The sequence below is a fragment of the Balaenoptera musculus genome, chromosome 4 (genome assembly GCF_009873245.2).
Source record: "Balaenoptera musculus isolate JJ_BM4_2016_0621 chromosome 4, mBalMus1.pri.v3, whole genome shotgun sequence".
Taxonomy (NCBI): domain Eukaryota; kingdom Metazoa; phylum Chordata; class Mammalia; order Artiodactyla; family Balaenopteridae; genus Balaenoptera; species Balaenoptera musculus.
Genome location: NC_045788.1, coordinates 97,162,124 through 97,176,075, shown reverse-complemented (window position 1 = coordinate 97,176,075; position 13,952 = coordinate 97,162,124). Strand labels below are relative to the sequence as shown.

Below are 13,952 nucleotides of genomic sequence, written 5' to 3'. Positions count from 1 at the left end.
TTAGTTTTATTGATCTTTGCTATTGTTTCCTTCATTTCTTTTTCATTTATTTCTGATCTGATCTTTATGATTTCTTTCCTTATGCTAACATTGGGGTTGTTTTTTTTTTTTGTTCTTCTTTCTCTAATTGCTTTAGGTGTAAGGTTAGGTTGTTTATTTGAGATGTTTCTTGTTTCTTGAGGTAGGCTTGTATTGCTCTAAACTTCCCTCTTAGAACTGCTTTTGCTGCATCCCATAGGTTTTGGGTCGTAGTGTTTTCATTGCCATTTGTTTCTAGGTATTTTTTGATTTCCTCTTTGATTTCTTCAGTGATCTCTTGGTTATTTAGTAGTGGATTGTTCAGCCTCCATGTGTTTGTATTTTTCACAGATTTTTTCCTGTAATTGATATATAGTCTCATAACATTGTGGTCAGAAAAGATACTTGACACAATTTCAGTTTTCTTAAATTTACCAAGGCTTCATTTGTGACCCAAGATATGGTCTATCCTGGAGAATGTTCCATGAGCACTTGAGAAGACAGTGTATTCTGTTGTTTTTGGATGGAATGTCCTATAAATATCAATTAAATCCATCTTGTTGAATGTGTCATTTAAAGCTTGTGTTTCCTTATATATTTTCATTTTGGATGATCTGTCCATTGGTGAAAGTGGGGTGTTAAAGTCCCCCACTATTATTGTGTTACTGTCAATTTCCCGTTTATGGCTATTAGCATTTGCCTTATGTATTGAGGTATTCCTATGTTGGGTGCATAAATATTTACAATTGTTATATATTCTTGGATTGATCCCTTGATCAGTATGTAGTGTCCTTCTTTGTCTCTTGTAATAGTCTTTATTTTAAAGTCTATTTTGGCTGATATGAGAATTGCTACTCCAGCTTTCTTTTGATTTCCATTTGCATAGAATATCTTTTTCCATCCCCTCACTTTCAGTCTGTATGTGTCGCTAGGTCTGAAGTGGGTCTCTTGTCAACAGCATATGTACAGGTCTTGTTTTTGTATCGATTCAGCCAATCTATGTCTTTTTGGCTGGAGCATTTAATCCATTTACATTTAAGGTAATTATCAATATGTATGTTCCTGTTACCATTTATTAATTGTTTTGGGTTTGTATTTGTAGCCCTTTTCCTTCTCTTGTGTTTCCTGCCTAGATAAGTTCCTTTAGCATTTGTTGTAAAGCTGGTTTTGTGGTGCTGAATTCTCTTAACTTTTCCTTGTCTGTAAAGGTTTTAATTTCTCCATCGACTCTGAATGAGATCCTTGCTGGGTAGAGTAATCTTGGTTTTAGATTTTTCCCTTTCATCACTTTAAATATGTCCTGCCACTCCCTTCTGGCTTGCAGAGTTTCTGCTGAAAGATCAGCTGTTAACCTTATGGGGATTCCCTTGTATGTTATCTGTTGCTTTTCCCTTGTTGCTTTTAATATTTTTTCTTTGTATTTAATTTTTTTTAAAAGATTGATTGATTGATTGATTGATTGATTGATTGCTATGTTGGGTCTTCGTTTCTGTGCTAGGGCTTTCTCTAGTTGCGGCAAGCGGGGGCCACTCTTCATCACGGTGTGCAGGCCTCTCACTGTCGTGGCCTCTCTTGTTGTGGAGCACAGGCTCCAAACGTGCAGGCTCAGCAGTTGTGGCTCACGGGCCTAGTTGCTCCACGGCATGCGGGATCTTCCCAGACCAGGGCACGAACCCGTGTCCCCTGCATTAGCAGGCAGATTCCCAACCACTGCGCCACCAGGGAAGCCCTGTATTTAATTTTTGATAGTTTGATTAGTATGTGTCTCAGTGTGTTTCTCTTTGGGGTTATCCTTTATGGTACTCTCTGTGCTTCCTGGACTTGACTGACTATTTCCCTTCCCAGGTTAGGGAAGTTTTCGACTATAATCTCTTCAAATATTTTCTCAGACCCTTTCTTTTTCTCTTCTTCTGGGACCCCTATAATTTGAATGTTGGTGCATTTAATGTTGTCCCAGAAGTCTCTGAGACTGTCCTCAATTCTTTTCATTCTTTTTTCTTTATTCTGCTCCCTGGCAGTCTTTTCCACCATTTTATCTTCCAGCTCACTTATCTGTTCTTCTGCCTCAGTTATTCTGTTATTGATTCCTTCTAGAGTATTTTTAATTTCAGTAATTGTGTTGTTCATCACTGTTTGTTTGCTCTTTAGTTCCTCTAGATCCTTGTTAAATGTTTCTTGTATTTTCTCCATTCTGTTTCCAAGATTTTGGATCATCTTACTATCATTACTCTGAATTCTTTTTCAGGTAGGTTGCCTATTTCATCTTCATTTATTTGGTCTTGTAGGTTTTTACCTTGCTCCTTTGTCTGTAACGTATTTTTTTGTCTTTTCTTTTTTTTTTTTTTTTTTTTTTGATGGGTGGTGCTGTATTCCTGTCTTACTGGTTGTTTGGCCTGAGACATCCAGCACTGGAGTCTGCAGGCAGTTGGATAGAGCTGGGTCTTGGTGCTGAGATGAGGACCTCTGGGAGGTCTCACTCCGATTGATATTCCCTGGGGTCTGAGGTTCTCTGTTAGTCCAGCAGTTTGGACTCGGAGCTCCCACCACAGGAGCTCGTTGTCCGACCTCTGGCCTGGGAACCAAGATCCCGCAAGCTTCGTGGTGCAGTAAAAAAAAAAAAAAAAAAAAGGAAAAAAGAAAGAAAAAAAAGAGCAGTACTATATCAAAGAATAGAAAACAAAATAAAATTAGGAAGATAAAAAATATATTAGGAAAAATAAAACTATAATTGAAACAATTGCAACAATGTAAAATAAAACCACACCAGAAAAAAGAAGAAAAAAGGGGGGGGGGGGGACAAGCCAAAAGGAGAGATCACTAACAAAGTATAAAGAATAAAATAAAATTAGAAAAGTAAAACATTTATTAGGAAAAATAAAAATATAAAAGGATCAACAATGAATCACCAAGGTAAAACAGAACCCCAATCTGAAAGAGGAAAAAAGAAAAGAAAAAAAAAAAGCCTTGGCTATGGGGGCGGAGCTTAGGGGGGTGGAACTTAGGCAGGGGCGGAGTTTAGGGTGGGGCAGAACCTAGGCGGGAGGTGGGGTGACGTTCAAGCATGGGGCAGGGCCTCTGCTTAGGACCTGCGGGAAAGGGCAGCTGCAGCACGTGGAAAGGAGGGCCTCTGGAGTGTGGTGTTCCGGAGTTCGGAGGTAGGGCCCTGGGTGAGGCTTTGGCTCTGCGCTGCAGGAGGGGGGCTCCAAGGGCAGAGGATTAGGCCCAGGAACCCAGTAGGCTCCCGGGTGCCTAAGTGGACAGGGAAAGTGCTGGCCACATTCCTTTCCGTTCCTTCACGCTCCTCCCCCACTGTCTCCCCCAGGGTCTCCCCCATCGCTGCTGGACCCCTAACCGTGGGTGGGTCCCACTGGGTGTAGGATGAGTGGCAGTTTTTAAAGTACTGTTTGTATACATTATCCACTGATTTATGATATTTCATTTGCAAATAAGTTCTCCCTTACCAGAGATTTGTAGTTAGGAAACATGAGTCAAATGGAGTCTAAGAGTATTTTTCAATAATTGGGGCCTTAGCAAGAAAAAGAATAGTCTTCTGATTCCAGCATCTATGCCATGTAGGCATGTGGAGAGTCTACTCAAACCCTGCTTTTTCAGCTGTGTCTGGTTGTGCACTTCCAAGTGTGGCAAAAAATGCTTACTTGAATCTAACACAGTTTTTAATTTCCCTACAGACACCATTATTCTTTCTTACAACCTTAATTCGTCTATCCATATCAAAGTACCAATGATAAGGAGTGGAATTACATGGTGGACAGACAAGTATGTCAAGTTTCAGAATCCAAGTTTCCAAAATCTTTCTAGTGCATTTGCAGGTAAGATCCATACATTAGCTCAATATTCTCCTCTCTTTATAGAAACTTCGGTTTTGATGTGTGGGGGCATGTTTATGATTCCGCCTTGTTTACTTCTTTGCTGACCACCTTTTGGTTATAATATTTCCTACCTGTGGGCACCTCCATCACATACCTGTCAGAAACATGAAATGATTGGTACCCCAGTTCTTTCTAGTTTACCATTAGGAAAAGGCAATGTTTTAAGAAACTTGTTCCTTCATCTATAATTATGTGATCTTTAATTTACTGTTCAAACTGGTGTACTTTTGAGAGTGAAAGCGGTCCCTAGAATAACTAAAGTTATATATTAATTTGAAAGTTTTATTTATTGATCAATAAATTGGCATTACCATATTGATGGGCATATAAAAGAATTCTATTACAAACTATTTTAAAAATGCAATTATTTCAAAGATTAAAATATATCTGTGTACATTAAACCAACTTAAAAAATACTTTAAGTATTATCTAAATGCTAAAAGATAATATAAACAGAATAATTATTCTGGATACAGAGTCACACACTTTAATCAGTTTCTTGGCCATATCTGTCTTCATTTCATGCACCTGGATTTTTCTAATGAAAAATTTGGATTTTTGTATTTTTAAAAATATTTTGTTAAAATATTTTAAATTTTTTCACAAAATTGTCTGCACTCTTTTTTTGAAGTGCATTTTGTGGTTAATCAGTTTCAGATTGTTGCACCTTTAATTGATTCTTCTCTTTTGACCATAACTTTTTTTTAACTGAGAAAATATCTAGGACTTCCCTGGTGGTGCAGTGGTTAAGAATCCACCTGCCAGTGCAAGGGACACAGGTTCTATCCCTGGTCAGGGAGGATCCCACTTGCCGCGGAGCAGCTAGGCCCATGCGCCACAACTACTGAGCCTGCGCTCTAGAGCCCGCAAGCCACAACTACTGAGCCCGTGCGCTGCAACTGCTGAGGCCCACACGCCTGGAGCCCAAATATTTTTATAGGCAAGGTCTTTTTTTGACTTCACAATTTTTCTATCTATGATTTTTTTGAATGTTTTACTAAATTTAGATGTTATGAAATCTTAGATTTCCTGGATATCATTTAATTCTCATCGAGAAGAAACTTTTATCCAATTAAAATAGGAGCTCCATCAAAATAGTTTTCACATAAATTGAGATATTTCAAAACACAATTATAGAATTTAAAAATTAAATCTTGTACACGTTTTGAACTCTCATTATATAATATGTTCAATTGTTCCCTTGCTTTTATAGGGGTAAATTTCAATATCTTCTTGTTTGCAAACTTGATTTTCAATAATTACAATTAACTATATCCTCAAAAACTAAGGTTTGTGGCATTCCATGTGTAGAATACTTTGTCTAAAACTTTACAACTATTTTGAATAAAATTCCACAAAAACTTAGAGGGCTTATTTACCAAGAAAAAGTTCAGGATCATTGTAGGACATATCATTTGATATAGAAAACAGTTCTTTGAAGGCTCAGACATTTCTAAAATTTTGGTTGATGATGTGTAGCAAAGACAGACCACATGTATTCTCATGCTGAAGCATTTCTTTAACATCTTTGTCATTGTAAAAATTTTGCAGTTCATTTCCTCTGTGAATATATGAAAATATTTAAATTTGCACAACTACAGCTCTTTTTTTGATTAACAAAATATTGTAGCTTGTTTGGATACAGTTGTTAATTATATATGTTTCACAACGAATTTTAAGCCCATTTCTCCATAAATTTCTCAATTTACTAAGAAAATTATCTTTACTCTGATGTTGTGCTCCACCAAATTTGCATTTATGTTATCACTATAAATCCAAAATATTTGCACTTGATTGTTGAATTTTTTAACTGAATTTATAGTAATATTTATAATCATGTCAGTTTTATCTTCCATTATTGAATATTGAAAAGCTTTGCCTTGATTCCATGAAGAATCAAATAAAAAAAAAATCAAACCAGTGTATTCAGATGGATGAATACATCTGAAGACATTGATTTAAAACTGCTTTCATTTAACTGTTTACAAGGTTCTTTTTGTGCTCATAGAGCCAAAACATTAAAGTTTTCCTTTGATTATAAAAAAAAAAAAATTAGTAAAAAAGTGAAACTAGAAGGAAACTCATTTGATCTAAATGAAAAGTCATGCTCACATAATGGTATAGAAGTGGACTTTCTGTAGCTCCTTGAGGTAAAGCACTGTCTTTGAATACACTCTTTTTTTTTCCACATCTTTATTGGAGTGTAATTGCTTTTAGAAATAAGTGCAAACTTTTGAAGTAGATTCTGATGTTCTTCAGCAATTTATGTCTTTTGATTTTTCCCATGGTCATTGACTCATGACGGTTCCCGTGGTGGGGGGTATATGTCAACCAACATTGCAAGTATTACATTCATCAACTTTCTTAAAAAAACTGTGCTTAATTTTTCATTAAACATGTATGTTCCTTGTTTTAGCTCTTCACAGCCAAAAGGATTTACTAGCAAATAAAAAACCAAACAATAAGGTAGTTATATTTTTACACCATATAATAAATAACACTGTTGCAAGAGAGTTCAAACTACTCTCAGCAACACTGCTCAGCATCTGTTTTTCACACTACGTCTTGTGCCTATAACATAATCTGTAATATCCCACATTTCCCACCAACCCCACTGACTTGCAGCCTGGCAGCTCCACATGTCTCACAGGCCAAAACAGAGGCTGTGGCCTAACGGGCTGTACTGTCAAACTGTGGCAGGAGTCACAGGGATATGTTATGTTTTGCTATGAAGGGCCACTGGTTATCTTTCATTAATTAAAGTAAGCACTCTGTTCACTGTACATGGGTATCTCTCACTACTAGCTAAGACCATGGCTGAAAGGATGAAATTATATGTACATTATTTGCTTGGGATAAGCGCTAAATCAGATGAGATAATGGACAACAGACATAAACTGGGACTGTCTTAGGCAAACTGGCATGTATGGTCACTGTATCTGTAATTAAATTCCCAGTTTTTGAAAGGAACTTGGCAATATGCTATTGTTTTGTCTTACCATAACCACAAGCATATAACACAAAGCATTCTTGGCTTTCTCTTATCTCCTACTCCTACTCTTTCTTACTTCTATTGTAAGAGTTACCATGTTTTATTTTAATTATCTATTTGAATACTTGTCATCCCCACTTTAGTATGTGAACTCCTTGAGGAAAGGAATTAGATCTCATGCTATATCCCTGGTGCTTGATATAAGTGAGCAATCAAGAAATACTTATTGTTGAGTGAATGGATGAATACCAAGGACCCAGCTGAACTTGGAAAATGAGAGAAGTTGATGCTTCTTACACCGTGCTTCTCATACTCTCTGGAGACATGGGATGGGGTAGGATTAGGGGTTGATACGGAAAGGCATGCTTGAACCTGCATTTTTCACTCCCTGGGTGACTTGGATATCACTGGCCTATAGGACACATTGACTTGAGGCATGAGCTCTGGCTGAAGTAGAGGGAGGGTAAGGTCCACATGCAGGTACCAAAGGCAATTTTGATTTCGATCAATATTCTTCCAGCAATAGCGATCGAATTCTTGGGAAGGGCCAACATCGCCACAGTTTTTGGAGAGAAAGTTTCTCCAGCAAAGGATTATTTCCAGAGGAAGTATAAGTATACCAACATACTTCAGATTAATCCAACCAAACTTAGCACATGATTTTATAAGCACTACAGCCCATGCTTAGAAAATAAGACTGGGTTTCTTTTAGGAGAAAATAGTCAGTGGTCAGAGGTGAGAAAGAATGGTTTCCTACAAATAGTAGAACCAGTTTTATGGAAGTAAAAAGTTCACTGGACAACTTCCTCTTGTTGACTATTTTAAAATTCAAAATGCTGTTTATTATCAGCTTCTGTCAGCTTTCACTGGAATCGCTCATCCCTTTATCAAGCATTGATTGAACACCTACCATGTGCCAGGCACTGGACTAAATGCCAGTGAAAAAACGATGAGGAAGACACTGAACTCAAGAGTCTGCTGTTGAGTGGGAGAGACAGGCATGCCCAGGGCGGTAAAGTGGGAAGTATGAGGATGAGAGTAAACTCAACAGACTTTACCTGGTGTTCCCAGCATTCCTACAGCACAGCACCCAGACCTACCAGGCTTCCTGGCTTTAGAACAGGTTTGCAACACCTCTGTTCTCCACCTTCTCCCTTCTACAAGTTCTTCTTCCTTGCTTCCACCTTTGAGCTTTTAGGTACAGGTCTGCAGGGAATATCCATGCAACACGATCTTCATGCACTTCCATAATCATTTCCTTAGAATATAGTCCTAGAAGGAGAATTTCTGGGCCAAAATGGATGCAAAATATATTCAATCTTTTTTTCTTTTAATGTTTATTTATTTATTTATTTTGGCTGCACCGGATCTTAGTTGTGGCACGCAGGATCTTCATTGTGGCATGCGGGCTCTTCATTGCAGCCTGCGGACTCCTTAGTTGTGGCATGTGAACTCTTAGTTGTGGCGTGCATGAGAGATCTAGTTCCCTGACCAGGGATTGAACCCAGGCCCCCTGCATTGGCAGTGCGGAGTCTTACCCACTGGACCACCAGGGAAGTCCTCAGTCTTTTGCTGCATGTTCCTAGATTGCCAAAAATGTGGTTAATCCACACATCTATCTGCTCTGTACAAGAGTTCCCATTTCCACTGCCTCATCAATGGTTGTCATTCTTTTTTTCTTTAAATATAAACCCATTTTTAGGTGAAATGGTATCTTGTTTTAATTTGCTTTCTTTACATTACTAATGATGTTATAGAAAATAGACATTCCCCATGATGCTATCACTGAATACCACCACTATTATCATTCTGCTGTACCTATTTTTTCAATGCTTTATTATATATTTTATATATTTGAATACATAATATACATATGATATTCTGCTTTTTTTAACCCTATGACAGTATCATCAGCATTTCCCCCCACATTTCCTTAGAGTCCTTATAACCATTATTATTATTATTATTATTATTAATTTATTTATTTATTTTTGGCTGCTTTGGGTCTTCGTTGCTGCACATGGGCTTTCTCTAGCTGTGGCGAGCAGGGTCTACTCTTCATTGTGGTGCGTGGGCTTCTCGTTGCAGTGGCTTCTCTTGTGGAGCACGGGTTCTAGGTGTGCAGGCTTCAGTAGTTGCAGCACGCAGGCTCAGTAGTTGTGGCTCACGGCTCTAGAGCGCAGGCTCAGTAGTTGTGATGCACGGGCTTAGTTGCTCTGCAGCATGTGGGATCTTCCCGGACCAGGGCTTGAACCCGTGTCCCCTGCATTGGCAGGCGGATTCTTAACCACTGCGCCACCAGGGTAGCCCATAACCATTATTTTATTTTATTTTTTTTTAATATCTTTATTGGAGTATGATTGCTTTACAATGGTGTGTTAGTTTCTGCTCTATAACAAAGTGAATCAGTCATACATATACATATGTTCCCACATCTCCTCCATCCTGCATCTCCCTCCCTCCCACCCTCCCCATCCCACCCCCCCAGGCGGTCACAAAGCACAGAGCTGATCTCCCTGCGCTATGCGGCATAACCATTATTTTTAATGGTTGTATACTCAGGTAGCTTACACACACATACTTTTTAAAAAAATTTTGTAATTTCGATTCCTCTTTCCTCAAGAATAGAGAAGTTGTTTCAATCTCTACATTTTAAGAAAAACTAAAGGTGGTAAATGATTTTACTCAACCACATCCATTGTTAACTTTCCACAGGAACCACAAAGCCTCCGAACTGGCCTAAGCCTGTCTATGAACTAGATGAAGAGGATCCAGGAAACAATGGCTTCATCAATGACGACTTCATTGTGTGGATGAGGACAGCCGCATTTCCCACTTTCAAAAAACTGTACCGCCGACTCCATCGAATAGAGCATTTTACTGAAGGCTTGCCTGCTGGTAGTTATAGTTTCAACATAACCTACAGTATCCTTTTATTCCAGTTTTCTTTCTGGGGATGAAGGAAAATCAGTGTCCATCTGGATACTAGTTGTTGAACTATTTCATTCTATACCTTTCTATTCACCAATCGAATCTATATATATGTAAAAGAAATACATATTTATCTTTTTTTTTTAAAGATTATTATTTTTTTAATTTTATTTACTTATTTATTTATTTATGGCTGTGTTGGGTCTTCGTTTCTGTGCGAGGGCTTTCTCTAGTTGTGGCAAGCGGGGGCCACTCTTCATCGCGGTGCGCGGGCCTCTCACTATCGCGGCCTCTCCCGTTGCGGAGCACAGGCTCCAGACGCGCAGGCTCAGTAGTTGTGGCTCACGGGCCCAGTTGCTCCGCGGCATGTGGGATCTTCCCAGACCAGGGCTCGAACCCGTGTCCCCTGCATTGGCAGGCAGATTCTCAACCACTGCGCCACCAGGGAAGCCCAATACATATTTATCTTATAGGCAGTACTGTCACTCCATCACCATATAGTTTGTCTCCACTTTATATATAATTAAATGTGTGTTGTTGTTTTTTTAAAGGAACAGCAGTCAATAGCAGTATCAGGTAAGTAGGTATGGATAAGGAGGGAAGGGCTATTTCTGTCCCTGAAGAAAGATTATGTAACACTGGGCCTAGAGATCTAAAACAATGAGGAGAAGCCTGCCATATAGGATGGGATGACATGGAGGACCCTGGAAATAAAGAGAGAGAGGTTTACTAAGAAGTAAATTTGGAATATGGACTAAAAACAATGAAAACAGAGAGATTGTAGAACCTTTTATTTTAGGCAAAAGTAGCATAGACCAAGGGAGCCCTGGATTCAAGGGCAGGTTCCGTTCATCCAACCCACATGAGCCATGCTACAAGCTCTGCAGTGAGGATGCTGTGTTCTTCCTCTATTAGGTACGAAGCCAGCTAGCAGGAGCCAGTGCTTTGGTTATGGACATACAGTCCACATCAGGAGACATACTTTAATATGAGATTCTGAAATGTTTTCACTTAATTTAAAAATATAAATGTAACTCTTGACTTAAGAACAAAGAGGACTTAACTTCAAAATGACACCAAACACTATCTTTTAAAAATTATATATCTAAACACAATTTATACTAACTCTGGTCCTCAGACTTAGTTTTCAAGTCCCTTTCTGATTCTCCCCGAGGCAGAATTCTCTCAGAGGCAGGTCTTTCCAGGACTTGTGCACAGCTTTGAGACGTCAGCCTGATTAGGCATCAGCAACCCCGTAGCATCTCAGGGCTACCGGCTGGGAGTTTTTCACGGGACCCCCAGCAGGCTAGAGGATCTGAACACCAAACTGTCTACCTCCTTTGTTTCTTTACCTCTCAGGGAGCTTGACTGAGAGATTCTTGGGTCAGTGAATAACAACGTGTGTTTCAGTTCAACGCTCCATCTTTTCTTCTTTTCTGTCCTGGAGCAAAGCGCAAATGTCTCCACTCTGACAGGGGAGTGGGGACCCCCACTGATGTGACACCATCTCTACCTCTCAACTTACTGCCTCCTTTTGTTTACTGACCAGGAGTATGGTTTTCCTTCAGCCATTCCTTTAGCATGGTCCCTAATTCTAGTCTATGAAAAGGAAAACCAGAAATTACTCTGTCTTATACAGCATTCCATGTACAGATCAAAGAGTAAGCCATAGAATATTACCTTCTGAATAGGATTTCAGCAACCCCTCTCTCTCCCTCCTAGAAAATTTGAGATTGAAAGTTGCTTGGCAATAGTCTCTCAAGTTGGACCTTCTGTTCCCATCAACTTTTTCTGTGATTGCCCTTACAAGTAAAGCAGTTATGGTAGCAATCAAGACACAGGACAAAAGCCCATCGTGTACTGCTGCCCTCATAATGCATTACAGTGAGTTTAGGGTTGAGGAGAAGACAGAGTCCATGCTCCGAACAAAGGAGACACTATTTCTCTGCTTGAGACATGCCTTCCTTGGGCATCTTCATTCACAGTCATATTTTAATGCTGATAACTCTCAAATCTAAATCTTTAGCAAAAAACCTCAGTCCAGAGCCTGAGTCCTGTGCTTGCACCACCTGTGTTGAACCCTAGTGTGAGTATTACCCGTCCAGCCTCACAGCCTGGCTAATATGCAAGGAGAACTAAGCCTGAGCTGCAGAAAATGCTACCACTTCTAAGGGAGAAAAGACCCTCTGTGTGAGGAAAAGACCCTCTTAAAGGAACAGTCAGGCAGCCGAGTTGAGATGGCACCCAAGGACCTGGTGACAGTGAGGAATTCTGTTGGAAAAGAAAGAGAACTAGCTTTCCTAACAAGTTTGTGCCTTTAAATAGTATGTTGCCAAGTGATTTGAGGCCTTTTAAGAGCTTTGCTGGGAAATGCAGTTGCTATGAGAAGCCTTTATTTGTTTATTAGTTTGGTTTACAAAAGGCACCAGATGTTTAAAAACCTCAGGCCACATGCATGATCAAAATGACATCATTCAAATGCTAACGATAGCAGAGCCACTTCAAACACTTTCTCCCCAGCAGTGAGGGATGCTGGCCATTTCAAAACCCAAATGAATGCACCACCTTTAGTTTTCCCACCAAAAACGTTTTGCCATCTATCTCACTACTTTTTTTGCTCTTCACTCCTCTTGAAGAATTTTCCATGAGGTAGGAATTCAGACCTTAGCCTATGAAGGACTTTAGCCTACCCTGGGTATCCTGATCCTTAAATGCAAATTTAGGTTTGCTGCAAAACCTATCTGTAGTCTTTTCATTTCCTTGGGTTTAGAAATTAACTATATTTGTTCACTAGTGAGTTGTCTGTAAGTCATTCAGATCTATCTGTGTCAGAATTTCTTTCATAGATTACAACTATATAGAAGGAAGACTTGTTTTTACTTAATTTCATTCCAGCAAAATACAACATACTGCTTGGTAAAGATTAGACTATATGAAATTGAATAGTCAACCATTTTTTACCAACAAAACTAGCAGTATTATATGGTTCAGGACTTCCCTGGCAGTCCAGTGGTTAGACCTCCATGCTCTCACTGCACATTCAATCCCTGGTCAGGGAACTAAGATCCCATGTGATGAAAAGCACAGCCAAAATAAATAAATAAATAAATAAATAAATAAATAAATGTGTGTGTGTGTGTGTGTGTGTATATATATATATATATATAGTTCAACCTAATGTATTTAGGATATGTAGTGGTAGAGCTGAGAAGTGCTGAGACAGATCCTTAACAGGTTTTCTTTTCTTAGACTTTCCTGTAAACAGGTTCCGAGGAGAAAAAGCAGTTGTTCTTTCCACCCTGACATGGAGTGGAGGCAGTAGCCTTTTCTTAGGTCTCGCCTACGTGGTGACAGGAGCTGTGACCTGGTTAGCCTTCTTTTCCATGTTGGCAGTTCACTTGAGGCTGAAAGAAAGGAAAACGTTCTTCCTCCAGCAGTAAAGTCAGACTTTAAAAGGAAGAGCAGAAAACACAGAAATGGACGGTGAAGTAATAGAGCCAAAGATCTCAAAATGACTGGGATATTTCATCAAGGGGAACTGGATTGACTGACCAAGTTCAATCCCAGATAGATAAATAATGAGAGTTTCAGAGTGCAGAAAAAAAGAAGAAGAGGAGGAGGAGGAGAAGGCATAATTAGGTATAGTAAAATGTCCTTGGAATGGGGAAGATAAATCATCCTTGAGCTCTAAACCAAGTCTCGGGAATTTATTTGAAGCCCTTGTGCCTGAAAGTAGGTGAATACCTAGGAGGGTGGCATCACCAGACAAGAGTAAGTAAACCTGGGGCCCCAAGATAAGGTGAATCCTTTTAACCATCAATCAGGCTCAGACCATGAGTCCTCATTGGCTGGTTGAAATTACAGACTCACCAACAACAATATTTGAGCACTGAATTGAGCAATCAGGATGATTTTTGAAAATTGATTTATTCAATTATATATGAGTCAAAATGAAGTTTTCTCTACTAAGAATAAGCCAAGCAAAGGTTATGGCAGTGCCATGAGCACCCACAATACATCAATACACCAAAAAGAAAGTCCAGGAATTTCCCTAAAGTTACCCATGTAGCCAAGAGGGAAGTACTGAAAGTAACTGATTCTCTTGAAAAGTGTACTCAGCA

General features: G+C 39.2%; 1 protein-coding gene and 1 non-coding gene across 2 annotated transcripts in view; one reads left to right on the top strand and one right to left on the bottom strand.

Annotated features, from left to right (window-relative positions):
- The window catches only part of LOC118894764 (cell cycle control protein 50C-like), a 31,336-nt gene extending 17,813 nt beyond the window's left edge, over positions 1-13,523 (top strand). Inside the window, exons 7-9 of the mRNA XM_036851284.1 lie at positions 3,708-3,848; positions 9,616-9,825; positions 13,081-13,523. Coding sequence (XP_036707179.1) covers positions 3,708-3,848; positions 9,616-9,825; positions 13,081-13,271 — 542 coding nt within the window. The 3' untranslated portion in view covers positions 13,272-13,523. The remainder of the gene's footprint in view (positions 1-3,707; positions 3,849-9,615; positions 9,826-13,080) is intronic.
- TRNAG-GCC lies at positions 8,384-8,456 on the bottom strand. The gene has a single exon. It is a non-coding gene; the product is annotated as a tRNA-Gly (tRNA).
- Positions 13,524-13,952: the final 429 nt, after the last annotated feature.